This window comes from Vespa velutina, chromosome 10 (assembly GCF_912470025.1).
Source record: "Vespa velutina chromosome 10, iVesVel2.1, whole genome shotgun sequence".
In the NCBI taxonomy this organism is placed as follows: Eukaryota; Metazoa; Arthropoda; class Insecta; order Hymenoptera; family Vespidae; genus Vespa; species Vespa velutina.
Genome location: NC_062197.1, coordinates 44,622 through 67,313, shown reverse-complemented (window position 1 = coordinate 67,313; position 22,692 = coordinate 44,622). Strand labels below are relative to the sequence as shown.

The 22,692-nt window shown below is 45.3% G+C and overlaps 1 protein-coding gene across 1 annotated transcript; it reads right to left on the bottom strand.

The window, feature by feature from the left end:
- Positions 1-1,611: 1,611 nt before the first annotated feature.
- On the bottom strand, positions 1,612-21,212 carry LOC124952217 (zinc finger protein 358-like). Its single transcript, XM_047501760.1, has 5 exons — positions 20,366-21,212; positions 17,624-17,722; positions 13,591-14,264; positions 13,138-13,414; positions 1,612-3,117 (listed from the first exon to the last, which is right to left on the bottom strand). The coding sequence occupies exons 1-5, from the start codon at positions 20,571-20,573 to the stop codon at positions 2,861-2,863; spliced, it is 1,515 nt and encodes a 504-aa protein (XP_047357716.1). The 5' UTR covers positions 20,574-21,212; the 3' UTR covers positions 1,612-2,860.
- Positions 21,213-22,692: the final 1,480 nt, after the last annotated feature.

The window sequence follows — 22,692 nt, the reverse complement described above, 5'->3', positions numbered from 1 at the left end:
TCGAATATTGACTCCAACTCAAAATTGCTACAGTTTATCGAAAATAAGTTTGGAACGATCGACGATGTTCTTCTGAAAATATCGCTGTATCGGTTTTAACCCCCAATTTCTTATACTGATATCGGACAACAACGAGCCGCCCAAGCATAACTTCGTAGACATTAATATTTAATTATTTTTCTACGATAGGCAAACGTCCAAATATTTAATAAACTTTGTTCGTTCGACGATCGAGCTTACCTTTCTATAGATATAGAAAATATTGTAAATTGCATCATAAACATCTTGTTGCAAATTGTTGCAACTACCTTGAGATAACAATCGCAGCCGAATGACATGAAAAAATTTCCGTCGAAAGAAATCCCTCGAAAGTGTAATCGGATAGGTCGAGTAGGCGATATCTTGAAATGGGTGTTGGCGGTTAATGAGGATTCCTTCGTTCCAACAGCGATATCAAGGATAATCACGTCGCTGGGCGCGCGTCTACGAGCGCATAGCTACGCAAGCGCGCATTTATCCTGCGCTATTTAATAATGAGAGCCTCTCCATTACTCAATGGCTATTAGAGCGAGCACGGCGTCGGGAGCAGCGACGAGGGTTGGTAAGAGAGAGAGAGAGAGAGAGAGAGAGAGAGAGAAAGAGAGTATGCGTGCGAGAGAGAGTGAAAGGAAGACGGAGAGGGGTGGCTTTCGGTTCCAGTTCGTTCAACGGTGCAATTGGTTAATCACCGCTCTCTCATCCCAAGCCAGTGCCTGAGACACGGTTTAAGCGGCGAGCGTAGCCCCGTACGTTTCACCCCGCAGGCCCGAGTCCCATATCAATTAATCTTACCCAGAATGCAATAACTGTCCAATCTGCTCCCGTGGCTGCGTCATGGTGTCGTGCAGTCAGTGCCGTAATGTTCTCTCTCCCTCCGTCTTCTCTCGCCCTTTGTCTACCTTTTTCTCTCTCTCTCTCTCTCTCTCTCTCTCTCTCTCTCTCTCTCTCTCTCTCTCTCTCTCTCAATTTCCAACTTCGAGACGTCCTTCATGCGAAGCAAATCATTCCTCAAAAACATCCTCGCCAAATCTTGTTTTTTACGAGTCCGATGAAGGAAAGAGAAAGAGACAGAAAGCGAAGAGGATCGCTCGAGAAAAGAGATAAATAAAGAGGAACCGATGCAGAAGTTTAGGGAAACTCGACGGAAAACATATTGAGACCGTTAAGGGGTTCTTCTCGGGAGCACCCCGCTTAATTGGCATCGGCCCTTTAACCATGAATTACACAACCTAGTCAAAATGACCGTGATCTTTTGCTTCGTCAGATTCGACCATCTCGATTAATCGTTCTCAACATTGTCTAAGGCAAAATGGGAGAAATGCTTTCGACACCGGAACGAGTCGCGTTGCTCTCGTTCGTTCATCGCCGACGAACAATTTACAAATGGTAACAGCTTTTATTGGTAATAATAATAATTAATAATAATAAAAATAATAATAATAATAATAATAATAATAATAATAATAATAATAATAATAATAATAATAATAATAATAATAATAATGATGATGATGATGATGAGGATGATGACGGCGATGACGATGGTGACGATGATGACGATGATGATAATAGTAATAGTAATAATAATAATTGTAATAGTATTAATAGCGAGTTCTAATTACAATAATTACATAATGATATCAGTGGTATAACAATAAAAAGTTTCATAAGGAGGAGAGGAAGGAGAAAGAATCGAATGTACATAATATAGTTTCTCTCGTCGAGGAGGGTGAGTTTAGTGCGAACAAAAAATAGGTTAGATCGGAGCGACGCGCTTCTCTATTTATATTTATAGATTCGAGTCGTTTTATATCCACATTCATATGTATGTACGCGCACGTACGCACGAGTAAACGCTTATTATACTAAAAAGAGATACGGTCTACGGTGTTATTTACAAGTTTGGTCACAGTTGCGATCCAGAGGTAGGGGTGATGTTTCCTCTTCGCGAAAGAGATATGCAAAGTGTGTGTGTGTCAGTGTGTGTTCGTCTGTTATTCGCTAAACGAGTTTTTGTTTTTTCTCTTTTCTTTCCTTTTAAATCGACGAACGAACAAAGAACGACAACGGCAACGTATGCGTTAAAATGCGCCTACGTACTTATGTATTTAACCCCCACCTCGCATGAGGTATTAAAACAACAGATAATTTATAAGAACAACGTTATTTTACACTTTTCTCTTTCTTTTCTCGTTTTCTTATTTTCTTTCACGCCCATTCATCTCGCGATACTACCATTTCGAAGGAATGTCGATTCTAATCGGCCGATATCAGACGATATCGTTCTGATCGTTTGATCCGATACCACGCGAATATCTAGGAAAAAGCGAGAAGAGAAGTAAGATGAGGATCGATCGCGCGATAAGGTAATGGCCGATCGAAATAAAATTTCTTTAATATTCCCTCGAGACGGAAACGAAGGATTCGATTTCGATTGTGCTACGTTACGCGGACGTTGCTCTCTTAACCAGCTCATCTTAGTCTTAACGATCGTGAGCCCCATCGGGAGCCAACGAATCTTTACGCGGCTCGTTTCGTCGAGAGCGGCCGTCTTTTGTCGATAACATCAACGGAGCAAAAGTTGACGCATCGAAATCAAAAACAACTTTTTTTGTTCCCGTATGCCTCCTTCAGAGATCCTCCGCTCCATCTATTGCACTCTTCCGGCAATTAGTCGTTCAGCAGTCGTCTACGAAGTCGATCGTTTTCGCTATTTATATTTACGAGGACGATGCGTGGACTTTCAAATCCGTCCGTCCTTCCTAATCCGTACTTTCCCCGATCGCTGAGAATCCCTCTCTCGCTAGAAAGGCTACGCTTTTCATTGCATTATCGATGGATTTCCGGTTGGCAAAGAATTTTGAGGTGGAATCGCGGCCATAGCCGGCCGATGGGACGTGCCAAGATCGGCGTGCTGGGTCTCGCGGTGCCTCCTCAGATCGACCTTCCTCTGGAAAGCTCGTCCGCAAAGCTCGCAAGCGAACGGCTTGAATCCCGTGTGCTTCCTCGAGTGCGTTATCAGATTGCTACTCTGCGAGAACGCCTTGCCACATACTTGACACTTGTGCGGCTTTTCACCTGTGACAAAGTCGAAAAGATGGATATTACCAATGGATATAACGAAATAATATTGTCGTCATTAAGTATCACGCATCAGGCATTTGTTTTATTCGTCTCCCGTTATTATGTCCTTTCTCGGCGCAATAATTTTCCCAAGACTGCGAGTTTCTTTTTCCTCTTTTTTTTAGTTTCCTTTTTTTTCTTTTTCTGTTTTTCTGCTTTTTTTTTTCTTTTTTTTCTTTTTTTTCTTTTTTTTTTTTTTTTGGGAGAATCTAACTCTTTCCGAGCGAACGAATCTTTCCATCCCCCGAAGCAACCTTCCCCCTTTACCCTCTCCCACTCTCTTTATCTACCCGAACAAGCAGAAAGGTTAATTCGAAAGTAGCGATCCTTGGTCCAAAAGCAATAGAAAGCCACGAACACATAGATGGACTTGCCGTGCCGAGACGACTGGAGGATTTTTCGTCGAAGGGCCTGGAGCGGGGAGAAAGGTGGAAGAAGGACGTTCGAGAGCGAAAAAGACGTAGAGAGGGAGGGAGGGAGGGAGGGAGGGAGGGAGAGAGAGGAGAGGTGGTATCAGAGATGCAGGGCACGCCCGGTCAAGATTTCCTCCCAAGCGAGAATCTCAGCCAAGCCGGAGGCGAGGGACGGAGAGGAGAGAAGGGATGGACGGCCGATGGGGCGGGGGTAGAAGCGAGGAAGGCTCATCGCTCGTTTCTCTCCTCCTGGCCGCGAGCTCTGATTGGCGGCCAGGGGCGGCTCCGACCCCTGTGTTTCCATGACTACCACCGGGATAAGCCGAACTAGATGGAAAGAGAGAGAGAGAGAGAGAGAGAGAGAGAGAGAGGAAAGAGACCGATGGAAAGAAGAAAGAGGGATGAGGAGACGCACGTGCGCGCGCGCGCGCGTGCGCTCCCACCCTCTCACAGAGGAAAGGGAAGCAACAGAGTAGCAACGATTCGAACTATGCTCCGAGTGACCAGCCGAGGGATGTTAATGGACTCTCCTCTATCTTTCCAACGTCCAAAGTACTCGCGGATTCGTTACCCGTCTAGCTTATATTCGACGAGTCAAACTATCTACCTTTCGGTTCTTTTGCACCTTCCTTCCTACCGATTGCTCTATGAACAATTTCGTATACCAGAGTAGATTTCTATTTTACTATTTCTATGATTTCAAGTATTTAGATATATTTTCAACGACGAAATAGATATATTTCCTTGAAGAAACTTGTTCGCGAAATCACCGATAGACAGGTGATGGTAAACGTTTCGTTTAGATTTCTTAACACCAGCGTAGTAGCAAGCTCCGAGAAATTCGTCGACTCCGATCGAGTATCCGATGAAATTCCACGAGGCTCGAATGGGGTATAAAACGACAGAAAGTGAAGATGGAAGTTTTCGAGGGAGCGGAGGGAAAAGTTTTCGGAGTAGATTTACGATCTCATAAAAATTGAGAATCGTTCGAGTAACAACATCGCTTGCCTTTTCCTAAATCGACGTGTCGATCCCCGATAATCGCCAATGATTATCAAATTTCAATGAGACAATATTTATAGAGATTCGAAAGGTCAAAGAAAAAATAACAAAGGATCTTGTTGACGTAATTAGAGAGAAATATCCCTTAAACGTGTACGTTTGGAAATCCTTGAGAGAAAACGCGGGTAATTTTATTGAAAGACGTCGGAGACTCGGCGAGGATTCGCAATAGTATCGCGAGCTCTTTCAAATCGTGATTCGAGGGGATTCAGAGTTAATGGCGGCCTGAAATTCCATGCTGTGGAATTCACAGCGAAGCACACGGTGCGAGTCTCCTAGAATTCTATGTATTTCGAGTACGAAATGGTAGAGAGAAAGAGGTGAAGGAGAAAGAGAGAGAGAGAGAGAGAGAGAGAGAGAAGGAGGGAGTACGAAGGAAGTTGCCCTCTGGAATTTACGCGCTCGTAAAAATCAAGAACCGTCGGGGCTCTCTCGCACCGAGGTTGCCCTTTTCGTCTTTATCTTCGGTGGAAAAAGCAAGAACCGTGCGTTACGATCTCTTATATGGATAGTACCTACCTCTCGGTACTCGCACTTTCGAATTTACGCGAGAATGTATTCCATGGGCAAGTACGCATCTTGGTTAATCGTACGAGCGCAATGCTTTCGAATTCGAATCCTACTCGTAAGATCTATTTAATTATTCCGAGCTCATTTTTAAGCGCGACACCTTCGATATTTTCGACATAAGGAATGACAAATGTATAATATTTTCGATTAAAAACATTCAACTAAAACATGATTGAGATTGGTTGCTCTTAATTTTTCTGTGCGAACCGAAAGGTGACGGAAACGAGGGGAGTCGTGGTTGAGAGTCACTGCGGTTTAAGACACCATTACAGCCCCGTCCTCTCTCTCTCTCTCTCTCCCTCTCTCTCTCTTTCTCTCTCAGCCGACGCCCCTAAAACTATATTAAACTCCTGGAAATCTTGCGAGGGTCCTTTCCTCCGCTAATTCTCCCTCTCTCTCTCTCTCTCTCTCTCTTTCTCTTTCTCGCTCTGCTCTTCCTTTTTCTTTTTTCCTTTCTCTATTATCGCCTTGTCCTTTTCTATATGTACCTATCGCTTTTCGAATTCACGGAGCAAAAGCATCCTTTTTCTATGCCTACACCCTCTGCACGAACGTGGAAAACCAAGATGGCAGTTTGATCGCTTCTCCCAAACGATCCGCAAACTTTGCAAAGATACTATCGTCTAGACACGTTCTATTCGTAATGGGTTGCGCCTTTTTCCATTTAACCATGGTATCCACGTAGATTTAACGCTAATTATACTCGTATCGTTTTAAATTTTTTTAAAAGAAAGAACAAACGTTATATATTCTCAAACGTTTCGTTTCAAACGTATAGACGGAATAATCGAAATCTTGGAGTTTTATCGGGGCTGCGAAGAAATACGCAAAGTAATTCGTGGAATAGGTATAGGAGGTAGGGAAGGAAAATGAGACGGCCGGTTAAGAGCGAGTGGGCGGAGAGAGAGAGAGAGAGAGAGAGAGAGAGAGAGAGAGAAAAAGAGGAAACGAGTGGAGAGGAAAGACGAAGGTGAAGCGGACTCTGGCCGAGGCATTGATTTCTTCTCGTCTCCATCGACCACGTCTCGACTCTGCGGGTTGCGTCTCTGGGGGGCGGGCCTCTTTTCTCTCCATCTCACTCCACTTTACCTTTTCCAAACGAAACGCTTGCCCACGAGGGAGGGAGAGAGAGAGAGAGAGAGGGCCATGAGAAAGATAGGAATCGAACGTTCTTAACGGATCTCATATTTTATATCGAGGGCAGCATGGATTTCTTCCGGATCCTTCAAAGTTCCTCTAAACGTTCTCGTCGATGACAATCAAGTCGAGAAAGCATCTCTAATCTAATAATATGCGTTAAGAATTTAGTTAAAGAAAAACGTGGAATTCCTTCCCTTCCCCTTTGGCAGCCTAAATATTCTTTACATTTTAAAGAAACGATTGAAGTTTTGGACAGTTATATAGGTAAACTCTCTAAAAATTGAAACGGGAAAACTAAACAGTGAAAACAGGGAAAACAAGGATCGAAAGTAATTCCAAATAGCCGAACGCAAGCTAAAACGTGGTCCCTGGTGCAATTTGAATTTCTTGTCATCGATCGTAGTGCCGACAAACGCTCGAAAATGCGGGTTAACACTCGGCTATAGCGATCCGTATATTTCACGGGCGTGTCCGTGCGCGGCTATCGAAATACCGGTGTGTCAGCGAATGTTAGCAGTCTCTCGGGGGGATCGGAGGGCCGGAATCGCATGGCGAATCGCGCGCCGATTCAACGAGAGCTTTGTATTTACTATTTCACGGCTGCACGGACGCCAGTCGATAGTCACGTTCGCCGTGTTTGCAACGCGCGTTTTACTCGCTTTTCCTCTGATCCTTGTATCGCGAAATGGGCGGATTTCGAGGGAACGGAAAGGAAGGGGGAAGGGAGAAAAAAAGGAATGGCTATAGTTAAGGGAATACGTTCGTTTACGGTAAAACGACGAAAAAAGAGACGTACGAATAGAAACGGAAAGAGAAAACGTGCTACGTTCGGAAGCGTAGACGAACGCACGTTTTCCAATGATATTTTTGCCGAGCGAGACGGGATTGATGGCAATTATCGTCTCTCGAGATACGGAAGGAGAGAGAGAGGGAGAGGGAGAGGGAGAGAGAGCGAGCGAGAGAGAGAGAGAGAGAGAGAGAGAGAGAGAGAGAGAGCGCGTAAGACGGTACCGTCACGATATATTTCCCGTAGAGGGAAGGCCGAAGCGAAGTAAAGGAGGAAACGTGATACCGCGGCTAAGTCTGTTAGCTCCTTAGTGCTTTCGATCTAGCGGAGGGATCCGCGGTAATAATCCTCTCCCGGACGATCACGGCGGACGTATGGCTATTAAATTATTAAAGCGTCGATCAACATTAGGAATCGTGACAAATCCGATCTGTGCCATCGGCGCGAAGGATCCCACCGCTACGTTTTCTCTACTCGCTGTAATTATCCTTGATCGCCTTACATTTCACATCTTACGATTACCTTCCATTAACAGATGACACGAACGCGTGCTCTTTAGACATCGTAAGAGTCGAACGATCTCGAATGATCCCAGAAGGATGAATAAATATAAAACGCTCTTTTTCTTCGCTTTCCTAGAACACGATATAAGACTAATATCCTCCATCCATCTTTCTATCGCGTTTACTCTCTCTCTCTCTCTCTCTCTCTCTCTCTCTCTCTCTCTTTTTTTTTCACCCTCTCTTTGAAAAGCAAAGTCTCGGAAGGATGAAGAGGCGTTATCGATGATGCTGTAGATGGTGTAACGACGTTTCGCATCTCGAATAGAGCCTCTGATAGTTAATTTCAAGCCTCTGGCCCGAGTTGCTTCGGTCGCTCGAGCGCGAATAGCAGCGAAAGAGGAAGGGATGAAGCGAGGACGTGGATACACACGTAGGTAAGTAACAACGTAGATAGATGCGTAAAGAGAGAGAGAGAGAGAGAGAGAGAGAGAGAGAGAGAGAGAGAGAGAGGGAGAGAGAGAGAGAGAGCGCGCGCGGAGCGGGAGCAAAGGAGGATTTACGTGTTCCCGTCGTGTCGATATCCTTGGAAATTTAATCATGCTCCTATACTACTAGGAACACTATGTCGGTGCTAACGCTCAACGGATCGTCATGATAACGGATCGCACCGGAGGTATCCGTGTAACGTTATATCAGCGAATTTGCATGTTTGATGCCGCATCGGATGCTCGTACCAGCTTATACCATCGTGACATTAAACGTAACGTCCTCAACATCCAGCACGCAATTGTCTTTGTCTAACGCACCGAAGCCAGTAGCGATAAAGCGAGAGAGAGTTTTACTCTTACGTGGTTCGCTCGTCGATACGATCGTTTTCCCGATAATCGGGACGGTCGTTGACCGTCCTGCAAATTTTCTTCTTCCACGTGCAAGTTTTAACGATACTTCCGATCCATTTCTAGTTTTTACCACGTAAGAAAAACTTGAACGTTCGTCAATTCGTGAGAAAGATCGAAGAATCGGCATGATAAGGATGAACATTTGAAATTGCTCGGTTCGTTCTTTGCACGACCTTCTACCGGAAGTTGAGGCAAATAATCGACGATTAACTGCTCGCCCGCTTGCGTCCGTTGAAAATTTAGTTCGCGTGCGTACGGCCCGCGAGAAAATGGAACTCTTACGTGTGCGCTCCTACCGATATTTCTAAGCACGACTTTACGTTGGCGTCACTAACGAGCCGTAAAGACTCGAAACGTTCGACTCGCGAGAGTCGAAGGTAAAGGAAAGAGAAGGAGGGATGAAACAAGAAGAAGAAGAAGAAGAAGAAGAAAGGGTGGCGTCAGGGCGGTCCCTTCGACCATGTCGCAAAGTTTAAACAGCTTAGAGGGATGTTGCGGCGCTCCCGATGTTAAGTCAGCCGGAAACCTCTAATAGTCCCGTCCTCTCTACGCACAAAGGAGGGAGGGAAGAGAGAGAGAGAGAGAGAGAGAGAGAGAGAGTCACAGGTACACCATGAACGCGCCCACAAAGCTCTCAAACAGTTTGTATCCAAGCGAGTACACGATAACCGCACCCTCGAGGCAAATTTCGGGGAGACCAGGTACTTAGACATTAGGGCCTTAGAGTACTCGTCATTCGTTAAAGCTACTACGACTCTTCTCTGGCTCTTTGGAGCGCTTTAACTCCTTTTCAGAAATCGAACGTATGTCATTCGATCCGCAAGAACAATTTTACAAATTTTACGAATGATTTAGAAATAGCGTGAGAGCGTAATCTTAATTTATCCCTACAACGTAGAAATTATTGTAGCCGTTTCACATAGAACGTGTCCTTGGTAGAATAATTTTTTTCAATTAACTCTCTTTTAGAGACTGTTTTAACGGGTATCGCGTTACGTTGACGAGAACGAAATTGCATTAATTAGTTATACGTCAACGTATGTGACCGCGACGATTCGCAATTGCGCTTGAATTTTTCAAATCGAGAATAAAGAAAAAAACGGGGAAAAAAGGAAAAAAGGAAAATCATGCGCTAATCCTCCTAACAACGAAATGAATTAATGCTCCAACGACGAAGGAAAGAGATCATTCGCACAAAAATGATCCGTTTGTCGAGAAGCTCGGTCGGCACGTAGCGGAAACGAAACGAAACGAAATCGACTGTGGTTGTGAAAAGGAAAAGTACACAACCGACATTCATCTCCTTCCCTTTGGCCCCTTGCAACTTTGCCTAGCACCCAAAGAGCGGACAGGTTGTGTTTATTGTAAAAACAAAAGATGGCACGGTCATGTGTCGGGGCCGATCAGCGTACAGTTTAAGGGTGTGGTGTCTCCCCATTGTCTCCCGAGATATCGACACGTACGAGCCGAGGTAGGATCAAATCGATAACATTTTCTTATAATCACAAATCGCCAAAGTACATACTAATGTGTTCGTACGTTAGCGATTTCTCCGACTAAATTAACTAATTAGAATTCCAATCTAATTCAACGTAATACTTATTTCGAAGTGATAAAGTTAGAGAAGAATTCTTTCGTTGTCAAATAACTCTGCCATTCTATTGCATTAACGTGAAAGAAAAAAAAGAAGAAGAAAAGAATCAAATTTAACCGAGCGAACAGACCTTGATCATCAAGAGCCGCCATTCAGGCATCGCCCCCCAAAGAAAAACGTTTTTCCGATGGAACCGCAGTGTTTTCGCAAGAGGGTGCTTGACCACTTGTCAGTCTGTCGCCTTCTCGATAACCATCACGCGACGTTATCCAATCGGCAAAGCTCCGGTCGGTCGGTCGGTCGGTCTTGTGTGCGAGCTCGCAGCCACCGTGTACTTGACTCTTCATACGCTGCCGCCTCAACATACCCCCTCTACCACCCCCTTGCTCACAGTACAAGTAGTGGTAGTAGTAGCAGCAGCAGCAGCAGCAGCAGCAGCAGCAGCAGCAGCAGCAGCAGCAGCAACGTAGAGCCCACCTAATGACGAAGGTAACGCGAAGCAACGCTTCGGCTTTCCCCTCGATTCGCTACTACTCCGCTTGCCGACTCGCGCACGAACAATATTTGCAGAGCTCTTATTCCCAACCCCCTAAAGCGGCCGACTCTCTCCCTTTTACCCCCTTCCTCTCTCCGCCGAACCATCCAAGCCACCGTTTCCCTTTCTCTCTATCCTGCCCTCATGTGCACCAGCAACTACCTACCTACCTACCTACCTACCTACCTACCTACCTACCTACCTACCTACCTAATAATGATTTTACGTTACGCCATGCCGGTCCCCGGGGAATCCGACGGTGCCGCACCCTTATTGCACATGGCCCGTGTTCACGGCGAAGGGAATGTGGTTGCAGAGGGACGGCAAAAAAGAACGACGAGGAGAAGAGATCGAAAGTGGAGGAGAAAGAAAGGGAGAGACAGCGAGGACTGATTATCATTAGTCTCGAATCCCAGAATACCCCCCGATCTGCCTGCCTGCCTGCCTGCCTGCCTGCTTCACGCACGTACGCACCTCCGACGAAGTCGTCTGAGAGAAGACGAAAAGCTGTTCGTTTGTTCTCGCGATAAACTCGCATCTGACCTAGTACGATCAAATTTATAAATAGTACGATAATTTGCGATCGGTCGATTAATCTTACGAGCCTAAAAAGATAATCATAGAATCCTAAAGTAAATTAAAATAAAAAAAAAAAAAACAAGGAATCTTTTATATTTTATGCTGTAGAAACTGAAAGGTGCTCGATAGAAATAGCTAGCGTTTGTGAATGGACAAGAGTCTCTTGAAATCATGATCGCTCGAAGAGAAGGAGAGAGGGAGAGAGAGAGAATCCCGTTGATCCTATCGAAAAGTAATTTCGTCGAAATAGAAACGTGATGGAAGAAGAGAAGGGTGGAAACGTCGACAAAAAAAAATAACTGACCGAGCATCGTCATTTCACGAAGCAATTGCGACGCGTTACTCGTGAACGGCATCGGACGTCGAGTCGCTGAATTTTTCATCCCTCTGAATAATGAATTAAATGTTCCGCTGCGACCCTCACGCTGGCTAGTAAGAGCGAGAAAGAAAGGAAGAGAGAGGGAGAGAGAGAGAGAGAGAGAGAGAGAGACGTTGCTAAATAAACGAAGTGGACACGCGCGCGAGCGCACGAGCCCTTGTCCTTGTGGTCCCATAGGTTGTTAGCGGGCCCGCGCAAGTGACCATCGCTTTGTATCCTCTTTCAGCGAGTCCTTCCGAGGCCGTTTCGCCTGGGTTGAAGAGGGTGAATAAGGAGGTGGTAGCCGAGCGACGGAAACAACGTGGAGGATAAGAAGAAGAGGGAGGAGTACAAGGGAGGACAAGGTGATAATTTGATAAGACATTGGGAGGGTTGCCATGGAGACGATACAAAGCCCAGACCCACCAATGGAACCCTCCCGCTTTACCTCCTCTTCTTCGCTACTTCCTCTTCCCCGTCTTTACGAGAACCTACTCCTTCAGGACCGTCGCTCCGTCAGCTTCGAGACACCAAAGTGTCAAGTGTTCCACCCCTTCCGCACTTTCGAAGAACCAGAAAGAGACAGATACATATATATATATATATATATATATATATATATATATATATATATATATATATATATATACACACACGCACACACACGTATGTATGTATAAAGAGAGAGAGAGAGAGAGAGAGAGAAAGAGAGGAGATATATATACATATATATTGAGAGAGAGAAAGAGAGAGAGAGAGAGAGAGAGAAAAGTGCTTTCTTGCTGTTCACCCTCGTCATTCTCGGTCTTCGCTATTGGACGAATTCAGTTCCGATAAATAAACGTAAACCATTACGAGACGAATTATCGAATCAAAGTACTCGCCGGACGAAAAATCGAAATCGATCTTGAAGGCGATGCCTCGACGTCATCTATCCGAAAAGAGGATACAAACGATAAATTTGCTCGACGTAAAATCGCGCAGCGCAGAGAATTCTTCCTCTGGGATTAGGAAGAATGAACCTGTTCCATTTTTCCCACGGACAATAATCGCCGCGGTAAAATTCTATTCGAAGATCGGGAATTGGGGGCCAGTCGTGGGAGTGAAGAACCTGAGGGGTAAACGGAAGACGAGAGGATCAGGGGAATCACCCCGAAAGACATTACGATTATTACCGAACGAAACTCACAATGTGGGGCTCGGCAGACCAATCCCCCTTCCCCCTTTCCCCTTCCCCATCCCATCCATTCATCGAGCAGAAACCAAGCGGCCACATGTGCCTGAACTCGAGCGAATCGTCTCGCGCACAATACTGACTTCATCCAGACGGTTGGATGCATTATTTATCGTAGAAAGTCGCTTCGTTAATTAATTCCTCCCAACTATAACCAGCAAAGGTCCGATAAATTTGTATGCCTCGTCTCGTATAGATGTTTATACTCGCGATATTTCGCTCCTTTTTCCTTATTCGACTATATATATATATATATATATATATATTATATATTTGGCTAGCGCGATCAGATCGCACCTACCTGTGTGAATATATGTGTGCTTCTTCATGTCGCTCTTCTGATGAAAACGCTTTCCGCAAAATTGACACGGGTACGGCCTTGTATCGGAGTGTATTAAAAGGTGCGTGCTCAGGGTGCTCGATCGTTTGAACGCTTTTCCGCACTGCTTACACTCAAATACCTTCTCCGCTGAGTGTACTGCCCTATGTTGCGTCAGACTTATCTCGTGGCCGAAGGTTTTGTTGCAGAGCTCGCAAGCGAACGGTCTCTTCCCATTGTGAGATCTCCTCGCGTGCACCTGTCGACGAATATCTATTTCTAATTTTTATATATTAAAGGTATTAATAAATAAAGGTCTTATCGAAAACTGATAGATAATCGATGTAAACGATATCGCAATTTTTTGTCGGGCGCTCGGACGGACGATCGCTCACCATACATATTCGCCATAACGCGACGATCGCGTTTACGTACCTCGAGGCCGTGAGGCGTGCTGAACATCTTGTCGCACTTGACGCAGCTGTAGACGTCTGCGAGCGGATGGGGATGATGTAGCCCGTGAGCCGTGTGAGTCGAGTGTAGAGCCGGGTGTCCAGGATGGACCCCACGTAGGAGTGGGTGCAAGTGGGGCGGCAATAGATGATGGGGCAACAACTGAGGATGTAGGTACGAGAGAGGATGGTGAGGATGAGGCGGTAAAAGTCCACCCTGAAGATGGAGAGGTGGATAGAGGATGGAGGAGCCGGATGGTGCTGCCGGATGAGGACCGATCGTTGCCGCGTCACGATGAGGAGAGGCATTTTGAAGGTGAGCCGACGGTGGATCAGGCCTGAGGAGTGCCGACACGCTGAACGTGTCGCCCGATCTTTTCGGCGGATGCGACTGGGATGTCGCTGAGGTAATCGTACCGGTGGGCGATGGCGTAGAGGAAGAACGATGAGGACTCGACGCTGCGTCTCGATCGTCCTCCTCGCCGACCTCTTCGACGTCCACGTCGACTTCTTCCTCTTCGACGTCCACGTCCACCTCGGCGCAATGATCCCGACGATGATCGAGCACCGGGGACTCCGGGCATGGCGAATGCGATGGCGAGGGACTTGTCGTCGCCGGTGAACCAACCAAACGGCCAACACCGAAGGATAGCCGTTCTGCGAAGACAATCATATTCCTATATTTCTATTTTTCACAGACATTCGTTTCATTATTTTTCCAATAAGTTCCAATAAGTTTATCTTATGTATCATCGGAAATCAGAAGAAGATGGAAACTAAATGATAGATACTCTTCTTAAGCGTTCCGTAGAAAGGAATAAAGAAAAAAGAAAAAAAGAAAAAAAAAAAAGAACGAGACGTAACGAGTTTTACTTTCTTTCTTTGCTAAGTGAGACATCACGCTGAGGATCTTCGAGGAGCGTCCGAGGAAGGGATGACATCATTAGTTCGATTCGACGCGACCACGACGAATTTCTACGATTAATGAGTAATTACTTTGTCGTCGCGACAATTTCTTTAAGTCCGATAAGAGCTCTCCGATAAGGATGATTTGCAAAATCATTCTTCTTCATTTATCGATTAACTCGATTAACACGAATGTCAAAAAGATAGAAATCAGTGTAAACTCGGACAGCGACATATTCGTAGGCGATAATAGCGTGGTAGAATATATTCCGCGAACCTGTCGATATGCCATTGTAATTGATGCGTCACGATTATTTGGGGTAGGTATTTCTAATAATCGTCGATGGCCATCCTCTTGGAGAAGCACCGTTGTGATTTACGATGGGATCAAACCGTACGACAAATCGGAAGAAAACGGCGAATTATAATCAAATGGAACGTAGGAGGGAACTGCCTGCCGTTGGACCGTCTTCCGCTACTCTTTTTATTTCTATATCCTTCCTCATCTATGCACGATACTGCAATTTCAAAAGGTTGATATTGCTATGTATCCAGGAACGTCTATATAACGAAAAAGTACGTATGCAAGGGACACCCCGAGTATATCATATTTATAATCCGTGCACGCGACACGCGGTCACGTGCTGGCGCGTATAGCACAGCCGTGCTCGGATAATCGCATTTAAAGGACTCTACGCCGACCCCCTGCATCGTCGAAGGGCCGATTATTATCGTGACTCCTGGTGGCTTTGCAATCGAATCAAAATAAGGCAGGAGTGAGTGAGAGCGGCCTAATGTAATGAGAAACGCTCACGCCCGGTACTCAGGGCGTTCGAGAAAAATGAATATGTACAAAAGCGAGCTAGCGAGCGAGCTAGCGAGAGAGACAGAGAGAAAGAGAGAGAGAGAGAGAGAGAGAGAGAGAGAGAGAGAGAGGATAAGGGCGAAGAGAAATGACGAAAGTATACTTTCGAGAGAGAGAGAGAGAGAGAGAAAGAGACAGATGTAGATCTAAAGATACCAACAATTTCTATTCGAAGATAAATGTATAGACAGAGTTTCCGTAGTCGGTGAAAGATCGATGAATATAGATTTTTTTTCTCTCGCGGTGCATTAATATCCGCCAAGTGCATTAAAAGCAAGGAAAAGCAAGAATCGATCCTCGATGCGTCGACGCGCACGATAAAAGATGTCATTGTTTGCGATAATAATTTGGAGAGAAATAAATGAGAGGACGTATCTATTCGTTATCGTAAAATTATATATTATTTCAAGATTTAAAAGAAAAGGTTTAAAAATGCTGTCGCTGTTGGATCAAAAGAAGGATGAATCGGGAAAACAAAGTCGTGGATTTAAAAAATCGGAGCGAATCCGTCCGAAGATACGTGACAAAGGAAGGAAATAAAAAAGAAACGTAAGAAAGATAAAAAGGGAATGGATCTTCGCGAGGAGGAGGTGGAGGAGGAGGAGGAGGAGGAGGAGGGGGGGGGGGAGGGGTAGGAGGAGGAGAAGACAGAAGAAGAAGAAGAAGAAGAAGAAGAAGAAGAAGAGAGTGGAACGAAATAAAAATATGACGAGAAGAAAGAGGAAGTCCGGACAGATGTGACTCGGGACGAGTTAGGAAGAACTGCTTACGCAAATGCCACATCTGGGATATAGTGGAATGCGGTAAAAAGCATACGGTGCAAAGTGCAAGGAGTCATGAAAAAAACAGTCGTCATCGTAGCGACCGTCCGGCAGATGGTTTACCTCGCTTCGCCCTTTGGCAGAGCTTGCGTACGAACGTGCTCTCTTACATATGGCACGTTGCACTCAAATGCAACTTGCGCAAAGGATGCAAAGTGCGTTTCTTAGGTCGTTAAAATTAATTCGATTTTGTATAATCGAAAAGAAGGGCAATTCTGCTTCTTCTCAAGGCGAACATTTGTCAGATTTACGAAGCAAACTTTTCGAAAGGCACGAGAAGGATCGAGCCAAGTTGCTCTTAATACGATGGGAAAAGGTGGGGAGGGCGAAGGGTTTATAACGAGGAAGGAGAACGAGGTGGCGACGGGGACGACGACGGCGATGCCGAAGATGGTCGTGAACGTAGATTAATAAAGGAAGGCCAAGCCGGGGGGACAATTAGATCGAGTTAACGGCCAACTTTAATCTTCTGTCGTCCGTCAGTCGTTTACTGCGTAGCGATCTGCCGCTATTAAACCTCCAACACGCTACAAATCCTCAAACTCCTTCCGTCCTGCTCGTTCGTGGAAAGGAGTGTACGTACGACGATCAACGGCGGCGTCAATAGACCGACCGACAGGGAGATGTGGGTTTTCAAAAAAGGATTTTTCATCCAGCCGTCAGTACCTATTTAAGCTTGATACTCCCGTTCGACTGACGACGATCTTGCTCGTTAGAACGAAAAAGTATATATACCGACGATACTATTTGAGATTGCAATATCGATTTCTTTGATAATTTTACTTGCCCGACTATCGTCGAAAAGAAGAGGAAAGTTTATGTAACGAGAGAGCGTCTCTCTCTCTCTCTCTCTCTCTCTCTCTCTCTCTTCCTCTATTTGAACTGATTCAATCTGATTTCAACGCGTTAAGATAAAAGAATACTGAGCGATTGAAGAACGAGAAGAAACGTATCGCGTACGATTCTGATAGGAGTCTCGATTGATCTCGATGAGCCACGAAGATAAGAGGAGCCACGTGTACGAGGAAGAAGTGGGGAAGAGAGAAGTAAGAGAGTATATGCGTTTAACATGACAAGACGTTACTAATTTAGGGTAGGTACGGACGAGAGAGAAAGAAGGATAGAGAGACACCGACGTCGTACAAGAGTACAAAGGGACCGACGCGTCCGAATCCCTAAGCTGCGCCTCTAATCTGCTCCAATTGGGACGGTAAGAGTTAGAAGAGCCCATGTCCGTCCGCGGTATGACGCGTGCTACCATTTATCCCAATCATCATCCCGACCGGTCGTTATTAACGATTGGCAAATAAAAACTAGCCGCCATGGCGGAGGTGGAAGTCGAATCGAGCGTAGATATCGCCGAGAAACAAAACTTCTCGTTCACTTTACGCCCAGGCGCAAACTCAGACTCAATCCCAACGTACCTGAGTGACTTTTTGGTAGGGGAGGAAGATTCGTAACCTCGGTTGCATTTCCAAACGGTGCCCACAGTCTCGGGAACATTAAACGAACGTTGCATCCTCCTAAAAGTAAAAAATGTATGGATAAGTAAAGTAAATAAAATATCGCGTTAATATCGCGTTAACATCGCGTTAATATCGCTCTAATATCGCGCTAATATCGCTTTAATATCGCGCTTATGCATAGCAGGATCCGCGTTAGTTTAGTGTTGTCGTTTAACGTAACATTTGCCGACAACAATTGCCGACGAATAAGATCGACGAACTTGTTTTAAGTTTCTAATTCGACAGCGAGTCGAAGGAGGCTAACCGGGACAATCGGGAAAAAGCAAAAAAAAAAAAAAGAAAATTGTCAAGATCGTTCATGCGCGTTTCTCAAGCGTTGCGCGTTACATCGAAAAGCTACGAATACTCCCGTAACGTCTTCTCAAGTCCTGACTTGAAATTTGGTATTCCCGGTTCGTAGGAAAGATCAACCCCTCGACAAGAGCGTCTTTATTAGAAAGAAGGGAGACCCTCCTCTATTTATCAACCTTGTCTCGACTATTACTCCCTCTCTTTCTTCGAAACTGCATTCCTATCCACGAACATCCATCGTCTTGGTTTCTTTGATCGGCATCCTGGCACCTTTACGAATACCAAACTTTACACCGTAAAGGGCGCCTCCAAGACTTTGCCCGCATCCCTTAGCTCGATCGCATGGAATTACAATTTTTCCTCTTCTTCCTTTCCTACCTTTTCTTCTCTTCTCTTTTCTTTTACTTTTCCTTTCTTTTCTTTTCTTTTCTCTTCTTTTCTACTATTCTTCTCCCGTTTTCTTTTTTTCCCCTTTCCAACCGATCATCCTATCCGGCAGGCTCCAGTATGAACTTGACGTAATATCAGAAGGGTAACGCTTTATCGTGGATGGCCATTTTTGAGGGTGAAATCGAAAGATCCCGTAGGATGACGACGCTTCGATGGAACGGCTGAACGGTATACGAGAGGAAACGGCGAAAAGGAAAGGAAAAAAGGAAAAAAGGAAAAAAGAAAAAACAAGAAAAGAAGAAATAGAAAAAGAAGAAAAAAAAGGAAAAAAAAAGGAAAAAGAAGAAAAAGGAATCCGTAATCCGGGCAATATATAGTAACGACCGGGATAATCCGAGATAGCGCGAGGAGATTAGCTGCGCCGCGGCTCTGCCGCAAAGGCTATCTCATTCTCGCAGGATTATCAGAAATAAATCATATTTTCCTATATAGCAAAGGCACCACGCGGCGAGATAAGATGACCGCAGCGTTTCGGTGTACACAACGTCGATACCCGAGAGCGTGTACACACGCTGCAGGTAATGCAGCCGTGTTCGCCGTTAAAGGCGGTAAAGAGAGGGAACGAGCATCGATGATATCGCTCTTCGTTCTCTACAAAGCTTATCCAACATACCGCGCTATCGTTACATCGTAAATCTATAAAGGTAAATCCATCGTGATTTTCTGTTCGCCGAGATGTACCGAAAAGTCGAAAGATGTAAAACAATTTTCGAATGATATCGGCCGTTCTCTAAAAATGTACCTACTTCTTTTGACGCTTGTACATTATGCTAAGGGATAGCTCGCTAAAAAGATCTCCGACGATACATAAATGATAATGATAGTGGACAATCGTATCGATATATTCGTCGATGCCGATCGATGAAAGACTCGTATAAATTGTCAAAGCAACGCGTACAGGCCGAATCTCTCTATACAAGCTCGTAACTCGAAACATGACAATCGAATATGACAAAAGCCTTCGTGAGCACGGCATTATCTCTATAGGTTTAGCCCCGGAACTGGTTGATACTCCTTATCTTCGATCCCGATATGTATCCGTGATATATATTTAAACAACGCGCGCAGGGATTTCGAATGGTAGACGTTCGATGCAAATCTATGCGAACGAATCTTTGTATCAATCGCAATCTCTTTGGAATCTATTTGCGACGGTATAACGAATCGATTTACTTATACTACCTAAAAGATATTTTGCAAAAAGATTGACAAAATCGAAAACGAAATTGTCGGGTAGAAATCGTCGGCTCGGCGGAAGATTCCAAGTGTCTTGATTCGAATGGAAGGCGTCAACCCTCTCCATGATCTGCCCATCACCTGGCAATTACTGGCTTAAACCGTTTAGCCCGGCTCTGCGTGGGATGATGATATTATTACGTTAGCCTATTACCCTGATTAGTAGTGGAGTATTAGTATAGGCACGCCGTCTAATCCATCCCCTCACCTGTTGAACGGCCATCGCGTCCCGACTCGACTCTCTTACGCACCTGCACGCATCAACGCACACGCGTTATACGTTCGCGCGTGCGATCAAAGTGCCGTGCGTGCGTGCGTGCGTGCGTGCGTGCGTGCGTGCGTGCATTCGCGTACGAATAATACCAATAGCCGTGACGTGGCCCAATCGTGGCGTTTGACGTTTTGCGAGAAACACACGAGCACGTAATAGGGTCCCGTAAATAACACCCTAGGTAAATAGTTCGATGACAATGTAGCGAGTATATCTGCCGAAGTATATCTCCGACTACGTTGATATGATAGGCAAATGGTGCTTGGAGATTTGCTACAGGGCCAAATTTTTATAAAATAATTTTAATAATTATTTTCCTAACGTATCTCTCCCATTAGATATAAGGTTCGCCCTTAGATATCATTGCATAATAACGCATAACAAAATCTTACCTTCGGATTCAAGGGAAACCTGCGAATTTTCTTGAAGATTTTCATTGTTATTTGTTTCCGGCGACGACACGGCTTGCTGATGCACGAGCGACGAAGTCGATTGTTTCGGTTTGACTACCCGGAAGGCTGACGTCTCGGCTACTCCTCTTCGGGAAAAATCCAACGGACCTACCCCAACGGGCGAGTGTTGCTGCTGCACTTCCATCATCCTGATTCACTTTTTTCGTCTTTCCCTTCTACTTACGGAAACTTTCCTTTTCTCCTCGCTGCACCCAACATCCGCGTACTTGGCGATATCTTTGATATATCCGACCAAGTAATTTCGAACGGATGAAAAGGAAATACGTTGTTGTTTGATACACCCTTTAGATAAATGATCTTTATCACATGATATCTATTCGATACGAATTCTCTTCGGAATGTCTCATTTCTTTCCTCAAATACGATAACAAACACCCGGTATGACCGTTCAAATCGTTCACCCTCGAAACTCGATCGAATCGAAAGACGATCTCATCGCAATTATATTCGCGATGTTCCAACGATTATTCCCTTTGCGAGCACAAAAATCATACGTCGGGAAGGATATTCTTTCGTCGTCGATCGCAAGGGTTGTCGATGTTTTTAAGAGTAACCGATGAAGAAGGTGCGAAAGAACGAGAAGAAATAAGGACACACCGGTTTGATGTGTGTGTCGGAGATGCGAGAGACGTTATAGCGGGTGTCTCGACGGCGACTGCCGTTAACGGGATCCGATAGTGCCGAGGGACTCCCATGCGACGACGATGGACGAAAGTCGCGGCGAAGAGTGAGACGGATATATGTAAGTGCGCGCACGCGGTTCAGAGGGGAGAACGACTGTGGATTCACGCACACGGCTCTACGGCTTATCAGCCTCTCTAGAGAGAGAGAGAGAGAGAGCGAGAGAGAGAGAGAGAGAATGGAGGTGGGAGACGAATGAGTAAAGAAAGAGAAAGGGGAGAGAGAGTGAGTGTGTGCGTGAGACAGAGAGAGAGAGAGAGAGAGAGAGAGAGAGAGAGAAACGTTGGATGCTAGCTGGGATTTTCAAAGTTGGCTCCGCCTCTCTGACACGCCTCCTCCTTCCCTACTCCACCCCCGCACATACACACACAAGCACTCGAAGCACTCCCACAAGCAACGTTCGAGTGCTTTGAAGCTACTCGCTACGTGCTTATTCTCGCGATTCACCCGGACGAGAGACTCTGTGCGGGGGTGGTACAGTTGGGTGTGTTTCTCGAATGTACGTACGTTCAATCTATCTCTATCCTGTCTATCTCTCTCTCTCTCTCTCTCTCTCTCTCTCTCTCTCTCTCGTTGTAGAGTAACGCGTGACCGAGGCTCCTTCTTCTCCTTTCCCTCTCCCTCCCTCTCTCCTTCTCTCTCACTCTTTAGCTCGCGTTATCCTCCTTTCTCTCTCACGCTCGTTCTCATCTCTCCGCGCTCACCAGCATTATGTGGAACCACTCGGCCACCCTGATTCCGCTCTTGACTCCACTGATTGATATTTGTGCTCGGCCCTCCCACGCGAGCGAATGAGCGAACAAGAGAGAGAGAGAGAGAGAGAGAGAGAGAGAGAGAGAGAGTTAGAAAACGCGCGCGCACGTCCGACGTGCTACGCGTATGAGATTCACCGTGTATCAGCGGTACACGCGCGTTTTACGCGCGATCTCACGCGCGTGTTTTTCCGATTACTAAAACGAGAAAGTCCTACTACTTTTCTGATTTTTCTGGACTACCATTCACCGCCTTTTTCTCGTTTGTGACTTCACCGAACGAACGGTCTTTCAATCTCAATAATGGTTCTTTATATTTTCATTACATCTCTTTACTACAGATACTGCGATAAGGAGAGAAAAAGGAAATGAAAAAGAAAGAAAGAGAGAGAGAGAGAGGGAGAGAGATTATGTGTTTTCAAGAGGAATTAAATCCGTTCCATTTATCGGCGATAACGAGAGTCGATAGATAAGGTTGAATTTTTGGTGCAACGACATTCGCGAACGATAATGCACGAGCAGAATAACAACGGACTTAAGGGGAATGTTTTATTTTCGTCGAATCGACGCATTTACTTTTTTGAAAACGCTTTCATTCAAAAAGCTTTCATCGCGTTTGAATTGGAAGAAGACGTAAAAAAGTGACGTCGCAGACATCCTACGGCATGCTTGCCGTATTTTGAATCGATCATTTTGCGTTAATTCGCAGCATATTTTTGGCGTAGATGATAACGAAACGAGATTATCGATGTCTCGCGGATCGTAAACTTCCCTGGAATGTGTTGATTTTCTTGAAAGGAATGCGCAATTCTT

What these genes read in the sequence shown, in the direction of transcription:
- LOC124952217 (XM_047501760.1), bottom strand. Translation starts at nt 20,573, where the DNA reads ATGATGGAAGTGCAGCAGCAACACTCGCCCGTTGGGGTAGGTCCGTTG. An exon ending in GCACGCCTCACGGCCTCGAG is followed by an intron (nt 13,415 to 13,590) that starts GTACGTAAACGC and finishes ATTCGTCGACAG; the next exon opens with GTGCACGCGAGGAGATCTCA. An exon ending in GCACACATATATTCACACAG is followed by an intron (nt 3,118 to 13,137) that starts GTAGGTGCGATC and finishes ACTTTGTCACAG; the next exon opens with GTGAAAAGCCGCACAAGTGT.